Raw genomic sequence first — 19,142 nt, forward strand, 5'->3', positions numbered from 1 at the left:
ACAGGGTCTTGCTCACTGTAGACTTGCCTGGCCTAGAACTCACTATGTAAACCGGGATGGCCTTGAACTCACAGAGATCCACTTGCTGAAATTAAAGGACTTCCTACCAAGCCTGACTCTTGTATTAAATATTTGGTGTAGTGTAGTTTTGTTTTGTTTTGTTTTGTTTTGTTTTGTTTTGTTTTGTTTCTATGTGCCAAATTCTTTTTTAGGAAGAAGAAATGTCATAGGTTTTCTTGATGCAATATGGGAAATATTACATTTGTTGTATGGTTTAAGCCAATGGTTTTGTGACATATAGGGACATACTATATTAATAGACTATGATGAGATAAATACAAAGATGGAATACTTAAAAATCTTTATGGTAATTTAACTGTGTTACAACAACTAACCACATGATTATATCTGCTGGTGATATATTGGGAGAAATCCTAGTCCTTAATTACAATTGGCTTGAGAAATATTGGCTTAAGTAACCTTAAAATGTGGAGAAAAATACCTAAGAACTGAAATTTGTATTACATATTAGGTTAAAAATAGGCATACCTGTTTGTGTTCTAATGTATGATTCATTTTTTGGTTGAGGAAGCTGAACCTAGTGACTAATTCATATCTATAATTCTAATGTGAAAGAGAATTGCTAAGTGAGAAAGCATCCTGGCCTGCACGTTTTCAGGTCCCAAGGTTGTTTTCTGGCCTCCACATGCATACACATACATATTTGAGCATCAGCACACAGGTGTATTCCTCCAGCCTCCATAAATGAAACTACATCTGCATTTTCTTCAACATTCATTTTTTTAATTTATAAGTGTGTGTGCATGCCTGTGGGGTCAGTGTAGGTCAGATTGTGTCAGGTGTGCTAGCGTTACAGCCAGTTGTGAGCAGCCTGATATGTGTGCTGGCCCTAAAACTTAGGTCCTCTTCAAGGGCAGCAAGTACTGAGCCATCTTTCCAGCCTTTCATTCCTTCCAACCTTTATTCATGTATGTCTCTATCCATTTATAAATGTTTTATTAATTTTTCAAAGTTTTGGCTTTGTTTTAGTATGCCACATTCCTTTTTATCAAAAGCACATTGTTTGTATATGACAGTGGTTGAATTTTTGAAAATGTTAGAATAAATTAAATATGATTTAAAAGTTCATATCATATGGTTCATGATAGACATATTTTTCACTCATTAAAAGCCATCTTATGACAACTCTGAAGGCAAATTCATATGAAAACCAAATATTTTATTGACATTTTATGAATAAAACTGTAAATATTTACATATATTTCATTATGAAAAGATATACATAAACACACCCAATAAATAAGTTAAATAGATCCAAAAATAAAAAATAAAATGTTGTCAGAGCTTGAGACTGAAAAATGACTCCTACTGGCTTTGAGTTTGGTTTGACTTTTGTTTCAGACGAGGTATTATTCTTCAGCACTATCTTGTTGTTGAGACAGAGTCCCTCAGTGGCCTAGAGCTGCCAAGTATTCAAGGATTCATCTGTCTCCACAAGCTCAGTGCTGGAACTACAAACACATACTACTACACCAAGCTTTTTAAAATGTAAAAATGATGTGTTGGTGTGAGTGGTATCTGAGTGTGCACAGGTATGTGAAGATTAGAACAACAGTAAGATGTCTTCCTCAGTTGCTCCTCTACTTAGGTTGTGAGATAGGCTCTCTCATTGAACCTGGAGTCAAAGTTTCAGCTTGAATGGGTGTGCAAGGAACTCACAGCATCTGCCTGTGACCACTCTTATGCAGCACTGGGGTCATAGGCACACTCCACCAAGACCAGTGTTTACCTAAGTCCTGAGGCTCCAAACTCTGGTTGTTAATTGCATATCAAGCACTTCATTCCTGAGCTGTACATTGTCTGGCTTTTTAAAAATTTATTCATTTTTTACTTACTCACTTTACATCACCTTTACTGACCCCCCTCCCAGTCACCCCTTCCCACAATCCTTCCCCCACCATTCCCCTCTCCCCTTCTCTGAACAGGTGGGAGTCCCCCTGGATATCCCTCCACCCTGGCACATCAAGTGTCTGTGAGGTTACATTGTTGGCTTTTTGGCGTGGGTTCTGGGAATCTCTGGTCTTCATTTTTGCAAAACAATCACTATACCACCTGAGCTGTCCCCCCAGCATCTAGATTTTTTTAACCTAATTCAAACTTAGAGTTGAATACAACTTCATTAGTTACAACTGCCACAAATTTAGCTGGTAATTAATGATTAGCTTTTTTTATATATATAACACATAAAAGTTTGAACAACACATCTATTGAGGTTTATAAATTATATTATCCCTCTTCTTATTGATAAATAACTCCTATTTTCATGAGTAGGAATTGCTACTAAATTGCTTCTCAGGTTAACCTATGCACACTGAGTACTGGATGTGTGTCTTCAGAATGAATGTGTTCTATCTTAAGCTAGAAATCTTGCCAAGGAAAGAAATTGTCCCTATCAGCAAAAGCTATGCATGTGCTTTATTTACTCCATTTCCTGCTAAGACAGCACATTGTTAGATTTACTTAGAATTTATTGTAGTACATGCATATGCCTTTAAAAAACCTAATGCTTTCACATTATGTGCAACTCAGCAACAAAACTTGAAATGTTTTAGATATGTTCATCCCGTGAGTATCCTCACTATCTTAGAGGTTTTACTATCCACAATTATGGCTTTGTTTTCATATGTCCTGTTGTTTTTTTTTTTTTTTTCCATCTGAAGCATATCGGTGTGTATATACTTATGGTTGTTTTCTAAAATGTTAGATGAAACATGCCTGTAACCTCAGCTGCTTGGGAGCATGAGGCAGGCAGGTCACAAATTTGAGGCCAGTGTGAGTAACATAGCAAGGCCTTGTCTCAGTATAAAATCTCAAAAGGTATGAGGTACATCTCTGTGTATTACAGGAGTATCACAGGGGAAGCCCCTGCTCTGTCAGTACTGAGGGGATAGAAACCATAGATTGGCAATAAAACAGCTTGCATAACATTTCACTTATTTTTTATTTTAACTAGTAAGCCACGTGGGTATGAATCTCAGTGAGTCTCATTCTTACAGTTTTGTACTGTGCATCTGCATATTTTCTTTGTAGATATGTCTGCTCACATTTTCCATTTTAAGACTTTCTTATATTGAAGAGGAATCTTTTTTAAGATTTTTTAATGTATTTTATGAATATGAGTACACTGTAGCTGTCTTCAGACACACCAAAGAGTGCATCAGATCCCCTTACAGATGGTTGTGAGCTACCAAATGGTTGCTGGGAATTGAACTCAGGACATCTGGGAGAGCAGTCAGTGCTCTTAACTTCTGAGCCATCTCTCCAGCCCCCTGAAGAGAGGTTTCCTATATACCCATTCAGGTACTTGGTCAGATATGCTGAAGGTAGATGTTCTCCCTCCTCTCAGTTCTCTTTTCATTGTCTTGATGATATTTCTTGCACCACAGGGTTTAAATATTGATAGAGTACAATTTTCCCCTTTGCTTGCTTTTTAAATCTTATTTCTTAGAAGGCTATTTACCTCTAGGTCATGAAATTTTACTTCTATATTTTCTTCTAAGAATTTTATAGTTCTGCATGTCACATTTAAATATATGATCATTTTAGCTTAATTTTTGTACAAATTTGAGGAAGGAGTCATTCAGTTGCAAAAGTATTATATGAGTTATATTTAAAAGAAGATTAATGAAAATTTTTTTCTTACTCTATCAAACTGTTTTGGCAGCCCATAAGGCCTATTCTTAGACCTTTCTAGAGGCCCAGAATCCAGCTGGTAAGGAAAGATGCAGACGGAAGTTAAGATAAAAATGTAAAAACTGGAAGAGACCTATTCTCACTTCAATTAAATTCTTGTTATTAATTATCTATTGTGATATAACAAATAACCCTCAAACTCAGTGGTATATGTGAGAAAACTTTCTGCTACACATCTGAATCAATCTGAAGACTTAACTCTGTGTGGTTTAAGAATCTCTTATAAAGTGACATCCACGTGTCAGTTGGGTCTGCACTTAAATCCAGACTTACCTAATGACAGATGATCTATTTAAAATGGCTCACTCTCATGGTGGTGACACAAAGCCTCAGTTCTTCATTATGGGTTCAATTCCTAAGGTGTCTTCATGATGTGGCATCTGGCTTGTCCCATATCTAAGAGTCCCAGATCTAAGAGTCTTTAGAAGCTGAAGTGCTTTTTGTACTATTGAGTACTGCCATTATCTCTTCTGCCTTACTGTTAGCACTAAATTCAAGTCTAAACCAAGGGACTGGAGGACTAGGCATACTCCTAAGGAAGGGATATCGTGAAAATTGTGGCTGTATTTGAACTATCATATATTCTTGTCCATTATACCTAAAGTCAGTTTTGATTCTGAATAGCTGATGTTCCTTCATACTAGATGCCCATTTTTAGATAATACAATAAATCTTTAAAATAGATGTTTTTAGTTCCATCCATTTGCCTGCAAATTTCATGAAGTCGTTGTTTTTAATAGCTGAATAGAAGTACTCCATTGTGTAAATGGACCACATTTTCTGTATCCATTTCTCTGTTTGAAGGACGTCTGGGTTCTTTCCAGCTTCTGGCTATTAGAAATAAGTCTGCTATGAACATAGTGGAACATGTGTCCTTGTTATATGTTGGAGCATCTTTTGGGTATATGGCCAAGAGCTGGGTCCTCAGGTAGTACTGTGTAAACTGAGGAAGCACCAGACTGCTTTTCAGAGTAGTTGTACCAGCTTGCAATCCTACCAGCAATGGAGGAGTGTTCCTCTTTCTTCATATCCATGGAGGGACCCATGGCTCCAGCTGCATATGTAGCATAGGATTGCCTTATCTGGCATCAATGGGAAGGGAGATCCTTGATCCTGTGGAGACTCGATGCCCCAGGATAGGGGAATGCTAGGGCGGTGAGACGGGAGTGGGTGAATGGGTGGAGGAAGTTTCCTCATAGAAGCAGAGGGGGAGAATGGGATTCAGGGTTTGCAGACAGCAAACCAAGAAGGAGGATAACATTTGAAATTAAATAAATAAAATAACCAATTTTATACTATATATATTTTATACTATATATATATATATATGTATATACATATGTGTATATACATATACTATATATGTATATATGTATATATATAAATAAAACTATTGAAGAAAATAGTAACAAAATAAAATAGATGTTTTTCTCCTTTGGTTTTTCTTTTTTTTTTTTCTTTCCTATATCCTTGATATTTCCAATCTAAACACTTTTACTAGATTTTGCTGTCAAATAGAAGAGGATGTATTCAGAATTCTTTTATCAACAAATGTAGCAGAAATAACATGAAGTAATCAAAATTTTTCTTTTTATATGCCTAAGTAAATTTAAATGTCCATTTTCTACTTTGATATAAATATTACCCTGTACACTGACTAGAATTTTGAGTGCTTTTGTTAATCTGTAAAATTAGTCATTTGCTTTTGTAATGAGACTTTATGAAACCACTTCCATACTTTACTTTGTAACTTTGGTTTCTCTGGAATCTCTTGTAGGGAATGATTTTGCATGACTTTGGAACTGGTCTCTAGTAGAACAAGGTGGGAGAATGAACACAGAAGAGCTAGAGCTATTGAGTGACTCCAAATACAGAAACTATGTAGCTGCAATTGACAAAGCACTAAAGAATTTTGAATACTCCAGTGAATGGGCAGATTTGATATCAGCTCTTGGAAAGCTCAACAAGGTATGCTTTTCTTATCCATAATCTATTTAGTAAAAGGAATGAAAATCAGAAATCTGTTTATGCCTGTTTATACAAGATTTAGCTAAATCTTGAAGTTAAGACTATAAAATATAACTAAACCTCAGCTTTCATAAATGGCATTTTACTTCGTGAGTTCATACCTATATAGTCAGGCATATTACTAACACTTCAGCAGTTCTCATTCAAAGAAACAATAGCACTTCAGAGATGCAATTAGTAGTAGTGGTGGTGGTAGTACCTGTAAAAGCACAAGGCTGGGAAGTATGTGTGATACTGTGAGGGTAAGTTTTGTAATTGAGCATCAGATAGAGTTCTGGAGTGCCTGGCACCAACACGAAAAGCTGTAAATGGAAAGTAATAACTGCAGTTATCTTTCCTAATGGTGTAAGTGCAGCAACAAGACACACTTTATGCCTAGGCAAGCCTAGTTACAAGTTAGTACTTTTTACAAAGGCAGTTTTAAATATAGTCCCTAAGCCTTAGAACTTGACTTGGAATGAGTCTTCTTCCATAGTCAACTTTTAGTCAAGTTCCTTTAGAAGGGCCACTAATCAACTCTCAGCTTCCTGTTTTGACCCAGTTTTGTTCTAATTTCAGTCAAACTTTTCTTCCACACAGGTAGTTTTGGTATGATTATTGTTCTTAGTGATTGGGGATGCTTCTAAATACTGAAAAAGGATAGATAGAAAAAGAATACGTTCACAGTAACTGTTTTAACATCAAACAGCTTCTCGTGTCATTTTTGGGAAAGAAATCTTGACATACACAGCAAGGAAAATAGATTGCAAGATCATTACCCTGTTAGTATAAGAAAGAAGATTTTCATTTCCACTATGCTAAGGGTTTACCTTAAAATGGCATACACAAGCGTCTGTGTTGCGCAGACACTTCCAAAACTTACCAACATTTACTGTGTAAGCTTTGAAACCCTCATCTCTCTTTAATATCCCGATAAATATGACTTCCTTTCAGGAACCTAGGGTTTTTGTCTTGCTGAAAGATTGCCAAGAGTCCCATTTTGAAGGTCATTTGGGAACTATTTTCAACAGCAATTCTTTGATTTATGGGCATGAGGGCATGATTTAGACTAATTAAAAACATAATTAGGTTCTTATATATTAATCAATATTAGTGAAAATATTTTATTATACCCAAATAACAAAAAATAAGATGCTAAGGTTATAGATAAAACTAATTTAAAACATGGCTAAACAACCTATGCAGACACATGGAGAGAGGGAGAGAAACATATATATGCAGACAAACAGATATATATTTGTTTATATAATCAAAACCTATTTTGTAGTCAAAATATATTTTGGTATAAATTTAATGACTGGCTACTCTAGTGCTCATTTTTCTACTATATTGCCTTTGAGAGTCAGAGTCAGTCTCTCTCTCTCTCTCTCTCTCTCTCACCCTCTCACCATAAACCACCCTCAGGGGAGTACCCATGATTTTCTGTCTCATGACAGATAGTAAAGATTTACAAAAATCTGTGCCTTTATTCTCTACACATTTTGAACAAATTATTTTTTCATTAAAAATACATATTTCTGTTAACATATGTTATATTTTTAACAATGTAATCCTTTTTAATTTCTTTTTAATTTCAAATATATACTGATAAAGTTTCAAAATTTTTTCTATAATTTTTTTTTAAAAAGTAATAAAATGAGATTTTTTTTCTCAGTTTCACTAAAATTATTTTCTTCAAGGTTTTACAAAATAATGCCAAGTACCAGGTAGTACCCAAAAAACTGACGATAGGCAAACGCCTAGCTCAATGTCTGCATCCAGCATTACCAGGTGGAGTTCATCGGAAAGCACTTGAAACGTATGAAATCATCTTCAAAATCATTGGCCCTAAGCGACTTGCCAAAGATCTTTTTTTATATAGGTAAGAGTAATTTTAATTATGTACAATATAAAAATATATATTTAGCTAGGTGGGGTGGTCCATGCCTTTAGTCTCAGCACTCGGGAGGCAAAGGTAGACAGATATCTATGAGTCTGAGGGCAGCTTGGTCTACATAGCTAGTTCCAGACCAGCCAAGACTGCATAGTAAGACTCTGTCTCCAATATATATTTGTATATTTACTATTTACCTTTCTACAATAAAAGTAAAAATTTGAAAAATTGTTTCTTTTATAAATGTCAAATATTTGAATTAAGTGCTTTAGAAAAAGGTAAAATCTTTCTCAAATTATGTTTTTTTCTTAGCATTCATAAAAGCTGTCATTCAAAATTGTTGACCCTAATAAGGCATTGTACCTTTTTAAGGTTGGAAGCTAGCCTAGGGGAGAAAAGACTTTGTTTCTCAGTAGCTTTAATGTCATAAACTATCCTTTGACCATTCTTTCCTTTGGCCTCTCTGAAATGTCATTTTCTTTAATCTTTTTTTATTGTCTTTTACCACCCTTTCCTTTTCCACCCCAACTCAGTGTCTGCAATTTCTTAGGGCTCCCTTGGTTCTGGATTTGCTTATGTTCTCACTTTCTATTGTCTTGGTTTTTTTTTTTTTTTTTTTTTTGGTTTTTCAAGACAGGGTTTCTCTGTATAGCTCTGGCTGTCCTGGAACTCACTCTGTAGACCAGGCTAGCCTCAAACTCAGAAATCCTCCTGCCTCTGCCTCCCAAGTGCTGGGATTAAAGGCGTGTGCCACCACCGCCCGGCTATATTGTCTTGTTGAGCAAGCATATCCATACCATGCATATTTAAAGTACATAGCATGATGACATGAGGTACATACTCTAATGAAGCAGATTCACGTGTCTCTCATTGCACAGGTCTCTGGACCTTTCTTGCTTTTGCCCTTAACCTGCATCTCTATATTTTCTCCCATGCCTGATAACCTTGGTGTATTTCTTATATGCTGAATCTAAATTGATGTCTCAGTTGCTGATGCTAGTTTTAAACTCTTGGCTTAGTCATGACATATGTGTGTGTCTTTAAAAGCCCATAAAACTCTACCTGTTTGAAAATAGATCTACCCTTCCTATAAACACTTCCTCCATTGTACTAAAGGTCTGTAAAAGGAACAACCATCAATCCCTTTGCACAAGCTTTAAATCTGAGTTGCATATCTTGATAACCCTGCCCATATTCTCCTACCTCCTGTGCAGGCTCCCTGGAAGTTCTATCTCAATGGCTAAGAGTAGGGTTGTCAAACTAATTGTTCTTGGACCACATTTTTAAAAACTCTTTGTGCCCTCATTTACAAAAATGGAAATGATACTATTCATTTATACAGAAATGATACTATTCGTAATATACAGAAAGTTTTTACAACAGTGTGTGTAGTAACCTGCACATTACCTGCATGTGTTTTCAGTGCATCTGTCTACCTCACTGACAGCTGCCAGTTCAAATGAAGATCATCTTTACTCTGGGCTTTGTCATTGACTTAATACTGATGCAGCCTCTGTCCTTAGCTTCTTTCTTTGTTTTTAAGGTTTATTTATTTATTTTATGTATATGAGTATACTCTCAGTGTCTTCAGACACACCAGAAGAGGGTATCAGATCCCATTGCAGATGGTTGTGAGCTATCATGTGGTTGCTGGGAATTGAACTCAGGACTGAAGAACAGTCAGTGCTCTTAACTGCTGAGCCATCTCTCCAGCCCTGTCCTTAGCTTCTTATACTCTGTCCTTCACACAGTGTTAGAATGATCCTTTTCAAATGCATTAAAGAAATGATGTTATGTATGGCTTCTATGATTTCATGTACTGGGTTGAAAAAAGTAATCTCAAACTAAGATTATCTGACTCAGAACATAGATCATCTATCTGTATGATTCCCAGTTTTGTGAGAATTCTTCTCCAATGGCAAGCTCTTCAGTGGACTTCAGCTGGCCATTCTCTAGGCCAGCTTAGTCTTTACATTGTCTTTCTACAGATAACCATCAGATCTCACAGGTTCATAACCCAGTAAGACTGCTTCCAGTACTGTCACTATGAGTAACTTCAGGTCTCTAGAACTTGTGACCAATGATCTACAAGTTGTGGTCTATACAACTCATTGTTTAGATTCAATTAATTTACTAGAGTAACTCATAGAGTTCTGAGAAACATATTCACTGGTTATCATAAACGTATTTTAAAGGACACAGATATACAAATGAAGGGCTTGAGGACAAGAGTTTCCCTTCCTGATTGAGAGCTTCAGTATACCACCTCCTGAATGTGGATGAATTCCTGATTACCTCTACATAGTCACTGTCCAGAGACTCTGAACCTCTGTCCTTTGAGGCTTTTATGGATACTTCATTGCATAGGCAAAATTAAAGCATGAGCAACCATATAGAAACATAATAGAAAAAAGCATGCTCCAGTGCTAAATGATAACACGCTGAGCAGGGGGCAGCATGGTCATCTGTCCACCTTCTGTTTATTTTAGCACCTCTGCATGACGTTACTTCCTAACAGGTTTGAGTAGAGTAGGATCATTTTTGAAATGACAGTCTTCTGATCTACTATCAATCAAAGTAGATAGACTTTCTTTACAGTTACATCCAAGTCAAAATGGCAGGGAAAGATTAATTTCTACAATCTAGCTCTAGAAAAAGAAAGTCCAGTTTTTATAATCAGGTTTGAGATAAAAAAAGAAACTGATTTCTGAATCCTAAAATACCATAACAAAAAGTTATATTTGTTTGTTTGTTTGTTTGTTTTTAGTGCATTGGATTGGAAGCAAAGATGTCAGCAGAGAGCAGATAAAGACAGAAATTTCGGAGACAGAGTTGTCAGTGAGGCTAGCTCCTGGTAAAGGCAGAACATGATGCTAGGCACACAAAAGGCAGTTTCACAAAGACAAAGTGTGACTACATCTTCAGGCCACAGTGTTCCTAAAATTTCAGGCAGAAAACTACTCAATTGAACATGACCTCTACTTCCCATATGAAAAATGAGGAGTGGTTTGAGTCTCCATTCATCTTCAAAGGACTACCTGAGTGCAGAACATGGCACAAGGGACTTAAATACAGAAATACTTGCAGTTGTGATCTCCTGTTTCAAACACACACAAATAGTTCAATCCTAGTAATAAATATCCTAATAAAGCATTATTTACTACTTTAGAAAATCAAATAGAGCTATAATCCTAATCTAATTATCGGGTTAGTGTCAGTTCACTAAGGAAGTATCATAAACTGAGAGCTGTATGTTTAAGGACCCTCCAGTGTACCATATGTAAGTAAGAGGGCAGGGATTGTGTTTTTGTGCACAGGACAGGCAAAGGCCTGCGGTCTACAGAGGGCATGGAAGGTTCTCAGAGGAACAGAATGGCTGAGTTAGTACAAGAATGAAAAGAGTGAGTGTACATGGGTTGTACAGTGTGTGCAGTAGCCACAAGGTAGAAATGTTCAAAACTGTTGGCAGGAAATCTATGAGACATTTTAAATGGAAATTATAACTTCATAGGAGCTTTGAATTCTACCTGTTAGGACAAGGTGATAAAAATATGGTAGGCTCTGCTATGCAAATGAGATGGGAATAATTTACTCAGGAATTAGCTACCAGGGAAACCTGAGGAGAGAACATAGCCAGTGGTTGATGGCTGGAGGAGACTGGTTTGATTTGGTTTGGTTTGTTTTGTTTAAGACAGGGTTCCTCTACTTAACCCTGACTATGATAGAACTCACTATGTAGACCAGGCTAGCCTTGAACTCACAGAGATCCACTTTCCTCTGCCTCCTGAGTACTGGACATGCACCACTACACATGAGTCTTGGAGGAGACATTTTTAGAGTAGATGCAAACATCACTTCTAGATAGATATATAGCTTTTGGCCAGCTAATAACAGATACCATATTTTAAAATACTAGTTATGGAGGTGGAAGGGCAGATTCTGGAAAACATGAGAATTCTTGTTTGAAATTGTAGAATATAAGGAGTTTGTGAAACATCTAGGAAGCTTGTGTGTAAGAAACTCAGGATGGAAAACTGGCTTAGTTTAACAGATGTAGAAGTCATTAATAGATAATATTTTAATCATTTGCTGTAACCTGTTTCATCAGAATATGTGATAGACTTGCATATGAATTAATGTTGGTGCTGTTTTACATCTTTCATTTTTTAACAGTTCTGGGTTGTTTCCTCTTCTTGCCAATGCTGCTATGTCTGTGAAACCAACACTGCTCAGTTTGTATGAGATATATTACTTGCCTTTGGGGAAAACTCTGAAACCTGGTCTCCAGGGATTGCTGACTGGTATTCTTCCTGGCTTAGAAGAAGGATCGGAATATTATGAGAGGTAATGGTATTTGGTCCTCTTTGGTATTACAAATTATGAATTTGTCAGAAACCATCCTTAACTGTGCTTTCACATCACAAAATTAATTATTCTAGATGTATCAACATAACACATTCAGATTTCAGTAGCATGGGACTGGAGATATAGCTAGGCAGTTAAGAGTATTGGCTACTCTTGCAAAAAACCTAGCTTGGATTCCTAGTGCTCAAGTAGCTATCTGTAACTCTAGTTCCATGAAATCTGATGCCCTTTTTTGGCCTGCCTGGGTACCAGGCATTTATGTAGTATTACATACATACATGCAGACAAAGTGTTCATGCACACATTAAAAAATAAAAATTAAGAAAAAGTTATTGGCGCTAGAGAGATGATTGGGAGGTTAAGAGTACTTGCTGCTCTTCCAGAGCCTGAGTTAGAGTCTCCACACCCACTCGGAGGTTCACAGCCATCTGAAACTCTAGTTTCAGGGATTCAGCATCCTTTTCTGGCTTCCACAGACATCAGGTAGTTAAGTGGCACACAGATATACATTCAGACAAAACAGACTTACATACAAGATTTCAATAGCAATAAAAACTGTTACTAAGTATCTAATTTGAGCTTTGGAACACTTTTTAATGTTTTCTAATTATGTTCCTTTTCTTCATCTGTAAATGAAATATAATGCCTGTCTATATGTTGCTGCAGTAATCAAACCAGTCCAGTGCTTAGCACATGTGACTCAAAATGTATGACCCATATTTATAATTAATGATATAACAGTTAGATTAACAAATAATGAATGGTGGGAAATGGGTCCCTGTGCCAACAGTGTTTAAACTGCTAATGGGAGAAAATAGCCTGGCACCGGTGCACTGCCTTTTCACTGGCTGTTGCCATAAACTTGATATGTAATGTTAAAGGAAAGCATCTATTCTGTTTTGGAGCCTGTTGGGGTTTGTTTTGTTTTGTTTTGTTTTGTTTTTTAGAGCTAATAGCTATAGACAATGTTTGATGCCCAAGAAATTGAGTTTAGTTGGCAAAACTAGGAAATGCTAAGTTTGACTTGTGAGTAGACATGATTTAAACTTAGAAAATTTAATCAAGTACACTGACCAATTAATGTATTCCAACTATTTCCACAATACTATAAGAATCTAATTCTGAAAATACTGGATTATCCTTATAAGGATATACTGAAAAGGAAAAAGTGTACTCAAAACTTAATAGCCTAATTTGCTTTTTAAGTTTTTGTCTTTATTATTATTATCATGTGTCTTTGTGTGCCTGATGTGGATAGAGGCAACAGGACAGCTTTGTGCAGTTGCTTCTCTCCTGCCTGTGTGTGGGCCCATGGAAGCTGCCCTACAGGCTCCATGGCAAGTGCCTTTCCCCTGAGACATGTCTGTGCCTCATATTGTTTGCTTTTATTCATTTACCTATTTGCTTATACTTTTAGAAACATAATATAAAAGTAGTTCATTTAGTTTAGAAATAAGTTTTAAATTATACTCTTAAGGGAAGTACAGAATCAGTAACATTTAATTCTACTAGTTCTAATTAAAATTTAAAATAAGAATTAAGTAATCCCCTTTCTGGCTGTAGTACCCTATTTATGTTTTGTTACATATTCTTTATAAGTACTATAAAAAGCTCATAAATGTGTTACTTTAATGCATAGATACATTGAGGCCCGAGATTAATGTGACTATTAAATCACCAACTGAACTCATGTGGCTTTGCTATACTATACTATAATATTGAATATGACTTCTGTATATTGAATTGTTTATTTTGTTTAAAACAAGAATCAGTCACTGATGACCTTAGTTTGATTTTTGTTGTAGATCCATTTCTATTATATTATTGTGAATTACATGTTATGATTGCAGAAAGAGGTTCATGGAAATGTCTTAAGGTTTTGTAGGAAGTCAACATAGGTATTCTAAGATTGATTAACTTCATGTGTTTCTTTATTGCTTACTGTACTTAACCCAGTGAGGTAGGCAGGTGCTGCAGTGCTGCTCTTTCCATTTTACAGATGGAGAGTGAATTGGATGGATTAGATTTATCCAGTTAATACACATCAGAAGCAAGGCTTGTACCCTATCCTCTGAATATGAAGTGTATTCTTCCAGACTAGCTCACTTATTTCCAGGGTGGAGCTCATGCGTGCTGTGTATGCTGTCAGTTGTTTTGGAAGAGAATAATGGTTGATTACTTTTCTCTGACACTGAATGTTTCCTTTCTTATACCCTTCCTTCTGTTGTATGCTCCAGAACAAACACACTGCTGGAAAAGGTTGCCGCCGCTGTAGAGCAGTCTGCGTTCTACAGTGCCCTATGGGGCAGTCTGCTCACCAGTCCTGCTGTGCGCTTACCTGGAATCACATATGTTTTGGCCCATCTGAACAGGAAGCTTTCAATGGAAGATCAGCTGTATATAATTGGCAGTGACATTGAGCTCATGGTGGGTTGACATGCCACAAGTATTTCTCTAGAGGCAGACATTCCAGACTATTCTGAGAATCATGCCATGGACAACATTCCTGTTTTCATCAAAGAAAACTAACAGCCAAAATACTGAATAAATATTAATATTTTTAAAAATTAATTTTTCATGAAAAAGCTATTATTGTTTATACCTGTTACCTTTTATTCAAGCACATCCATGATTTTAATTATTCCTGTCTTGTTTACTAATAGACCACTTTTACCATAGCTGCATTTATTATTATAATACCAAAGTGGACCTTCTCTCCAGTCTTACTTTTCCTTATTTAAAAAAAGATGTGATTTAGACAAAATGATTTAGCTGAATTCTGAAAAAAAAAAAAGAGACACTGACTGTGTTATTATATTCTTCTTAATTTCAAAATTGGTAACAGAAGGAAATCAATATAGGATGCTTTAGTCTTAAAATGAGCAAGGAATTCATTTTCTTCTTCTTTTTTAAATTTTTATTTTATTTATATGAGTACACTGTCACTCTCTTCAGACACACCAGAAGGAGGGTGTCAGATCCCATTACAGATGGTTGTAAGCCACCATGTGGTTTCTGGGAATTGAACTCAAGACCTCTGGAAGAGCAGTCAGTACTTTGTCACTCTCTTCAGACACACCAGAAGGAGGGTGTCAGATCCCATTACAGATGGTTGTAAGCCACCATGTGGTTTCTGGGAATTGAACTCAAGACCTCTGGAAGAGCAGTCAGTACTTTTAACCACTGAACTATCTCTCCAGCCCCAGGACATTTTCAAAAGATCTGGTTTTTTTTTTTTTTTAATCTTGTTTTCCATATTATGATATAACTGATATTTAATGTAAAACTTTGGTTAGAATTAGTTAAATATCACTTTCATTTGCTAAAATTGGACCATCTTACATACATGAATTTTTAAATTAATTTATTAATTTACATTCCAAATGTTTCCCCCCTTTCTGTCCCTCTCTTAGAGCTCATCACCCTATCCTCCCTCCCCTTTACCTCTGAGAGGGTAACCCCTCTCCCAGCATCCTCTTTCCCTGGAGCATCAAGTCTCTACAGGATTTGGTGCATCCTCTCCCAATGAATCCAGACAAAGAAGTCCTCTGCTACATATGTGCTAGGGGCCATGGACCAGCCCATGTATGCTCTTTGGTTGGTGGCTTAGTCTCTGAGAGCTCTGAGGGGTCTAGGGTAGTTGACACTGTTGTTCTCCCTATGAGGTTGCAATCTGCTCTGCTCCTTCGGTCCTTCCTCTAACTCTTTTATAAGGGTCCTAAGCTCAACCCAATGATTGACTGTCAGTATCTGTGTCTGTCTCAGTCAGCTGCTGGTAGAGCCTCTCAGAGGACAGCCATGCCAGGCTCCTGTCTGCAAGCACAACATGGCATCAGTAGTAGTGTCAGGGTTTGATGCCTGCCCATGGAATGTATCCCAAGTTGGGCTGGTCACTGGATGGTCTTCCCTTCAGTCTTTACTCCATTTTCGTCCCTGCATTTTTTTAGACAGGAACAATTCTGGGTCAAAAATTTTGAAGGTGGGTTAATGACCCTATCCCTCCATTGGGGCCCTAGTTTATCTACTGGAGGTAGACTCTTCAGGTTCCATCTCCCCACCGTTGGGCATTTCGGCTAAGGTCATCCCAATTGAGTCCTGGGAGCCTCTCACAGCCCAGGTCTCTGGGATATTCTAGAGGTTCTCCCTACCCATAGCAGCTGCATATCTCCATCCATTCTCCTGGCCCTCTCTGGGTTTCTCTCCTGTCTCCCCCTATACCTGATCCTGCCTCCCTTTTCACCTCCAAGTCTCTCCTTTCCTCTGCCTTCCGCGATTATTTTGTTCCCCCTTCTAAGTGGGATTGAAGCATCCTCACTTAGGCCTTCCTTCTAATTTAACTTCTTAGAGTTTGTGGGCTATATCATGAGTATTCTATACTTTTTGGCTAATATCCACTTATCAGTGAGAAGATGCCATGCATGTCCTTTGGATCTGGGTTACCTCACTCAGGATGATATTTTCTAGTTCCATCCATTTGCCTGCAAAATTTATAATGTCCTCATTTTTAATAGCTGAATAGTACTCCATTCTGTAAATGAACCTCATTTTCTGTATCCATTCTTCAGTTGAGGGACATCTAGGTTGCTTCTAGTTTCTGGATATTACAAATAAGGCTGCTATGAACATAGTGGAGCATGTTTCCTTGTGGTATGGTGGGGCGTCTTTTAAGCATATGCCCAAGAGAGATATAGCTGAGTCTTCAAGTAGAACTATTTCCAATTTTCTGAGGAAGCACCAGATTGATTTCCAGAGTGGCTGTACCAGTTTGCGATCGGTCTCCGAACCACTATTACAAAAAAAGACTCAGAAAATTATATTACCTCCAAGTCACTAGATTTGGGGTCACTTCTTTCCTGTATCCATATCCTTGAAAATGTTGGTCTGTTTTCTGATTTTATTTTCACTCATCCAGACTGTTAATGTATGTTGAATCATACAATGGGTGTGGTTTATTCACAGTTTATGACACACTTGAGATTAGTCCATGCTTGTGTGTGTGGTATCATTTCTTTGTTGCTTTATATTACTTCATATTCTCTTGTTGGCAGTGTCACAGTGTGGCTATTCTTTCATCAGTCAGCAGGCATTTGACTTGTATCCCACTTGATGCAAGTGTGAGTAAGGCTGCTCCACAACACTTGCACAAACATGCTGTGGAGACACTGAATGGGCACTGGGTAAAAGTCATTGACACTGACATTAACATTTCTATGTGTTAGCGCTCTGTAATTAGCACAGGTGTATTTTCTCTATCTTAGATAAATGAAAATACTAGGGCAACATTGCCCAAGATGCTAAAGGCTTTTTTATTTCAGGTAGAAGCAGTAAGTACTTCAGTGCAGGACTCAAGTGTACTTGTACAGAGAAGCACCCTGGACCTCATCCTCTTCTGTTTTCCATTCCATATGAGTCAGGTAAAACTTAATGCTAATGGTGTCAACGTGTAGTTGTTTTAAAGGTACTGTACTAAAGTATTTTCTTCATACAGAAAATAAATTCCTTTTTGGTGAAGTGAAAATTGTGAACATTTTAAAGAAAAATACTGAACTACTTGATTAGAATATAGTAACTGAAGCAGATTGCTTTATATGTTTCAAAGCATTTTTAAACTTTAAAATGCAGGGGCCACTCATTGCTCACTCTAACTAAGCCAAGTCTTGAGACCCAGAACTTAAAATCAGCTAATTTATTAAGGTGTCTGATGGCACCTTATCTTGCTTTGGTGACTCCAGCATACGTACCAGAACTTTGGGGGATTTAGCCATTGTTTGAAAACCAAATATTTAGTGTCTATGCCATTTGCTACTGATTTCAGATAAAAGCAACTGACCTGGACAAATCACTAATGAAGTGTTTCATTACTGGGACTTAATTTAATCAATCTCCTTAATTTAAAAGAAATCTACTGTGAAAATTAAATGTATTCCATGCCATAGTAGTGAGTACCTTTAATTTCAACACTCAAGAGGCAGAGACAGCAGATCTCTGTGAGTTCCAGGACACCCTAGTCTACAGAGAGTTCCAAGAGCTACATAATAAGATTCTGTCTCAAAAAAATAAAATTTATTTCTAAAGTACAATTAGCAGAAAGGACTTTGGTGTTTTCGCAATGGCTGCTAGTTGAGGCTTAGCAACTTCACATTATAACTGGCAACAGGGGGTTTGGGGTTTTTTACTACTTTGCTCAATTTTTTATTACTTCACTTAATTTGAATAAATAATAATTGAAGCCTTTTATAGTTCATTGAGTACATTGTCATCTGTTGAGACACTTGCAGTTTCTGTTTTGAGCCCCTTCACTCTTAACTATGTGCCTCTGGATTCTTATATTTTCCTTATTGGGAAAATTCAGCTGCCAAAGCTGTAGCATAGGAGTGGCCAAATGGACCATAAGGTGAGTGTTTTGGAGGGTTTTGTTGTTGTTGTTGTTGTTTTTAACATTGTTAAAATCTTATTATAAAAACAAAGAGTAAGTCAAAGAAATGTATATAACAACCTAAACTTTACTGCCTGACACTTAGGAAGTTCATTCCTTAATCGACCTTTGATATTGAACTTTTTCCTGTTGAAACGTTCCATATTAATAATCCCTCCACTGAGAGGCTCTTCCATAGTATCTCAGTTAAATCTTAGGCTTAAATTGATAAGAACTTAATTTGGAATCTCACTAGATCAGTGATTAAAACTCCACCTTCTCTGTACTTTCCAACTCTGCCTGTTCCTGCCGCCCAATCTTCCCAGCCAGCCCTCCTGTGCTGTTTCAAGAGAGCAGCAGTGTGTGAAGTCTTGAAGTGTTCACTGTTCTGTTCCTGCTGCTACACTGCTCCTGAATTCCTACCATATTTTAAGACTCCCAAACTGGCAGTCATCTGTGTTCCCCACCTGACCTTTCTCATGTCTTACATGTAATATATTCTTAGCAAGTATTGGTTTTAGTTGTCAGCCCTCATTACCTACCTGCTATGGATGTACTGGTAGGTGTCTTTAACTTACTTCAGGGAAAGGTGACCTGATTGTCTACTATTAAGTGTTAGTAGATTATAGAGATCTTTAATGCACTGCAAAATGTGTGGTGATGTATTTAAGAATGACTTCTTAGCCA

The 19,142-nt window shown here is 37.0% G+C and overlaps 1 protein-coding gene across 10 annotated transcripts in view; it reads left to right on the forward strand.

Moving 5' to 3' along the window:
• Dop1a (DOP1 leucine zipper like protein A) overlaps positions 1-19,142 on the forward strand; it is a 93,263-nt gene that overhangs the window by 17,505 nt on the left and 56,616 nt on the right. For 8 of the 10 annotated variants that reach the window (XM_076918083.1, XM_076918087.1, XM_076918090.1 and 5 more), the window contains 5 exons: positions 5,552-5,742; positions 7,482-7,663; positions 11,849-12,019; positions 14,278-14,467; positions 17,356-17,454. In XM_076918083.1, the coding sequence (XP_076774198.1) occupies positions 5,605-5,742; positions 7,482-7,663; positions 11,849-12,019; positions 14,278-14,467; positions 17,356-17,454 (780 nt within the window). In that variant the 5' untranslated portion in view covers positions 5,552-5,604. Of the gene's footprint in view, positions 1-5,551; positions 5,743-7,481; positions 7,664-11,848; positions 12,020-14,277; positions 14,468-17,355; positions 17,455-19,142 lie in introns of those variants that run through there. The other 2 variants (XM_076918089.1, XM_076918092.1) reach the window with 2 other exon arrangements.

This window comes from Arvicanthis niloticus, chromosome 21 (assembly GCF_011762505.2).
Source record: "Arvicanthis niloticus isolate mArvNil1 chromosome 21, mArvNil1.pat.X, whole genome shotgun sequence".
Lineage (NCBI taxonomy): Eukaryota > Metazoa > Chordata > Mammalia > Rodentia > Muridae > Arvicanthis > Arvicanthis niloticus.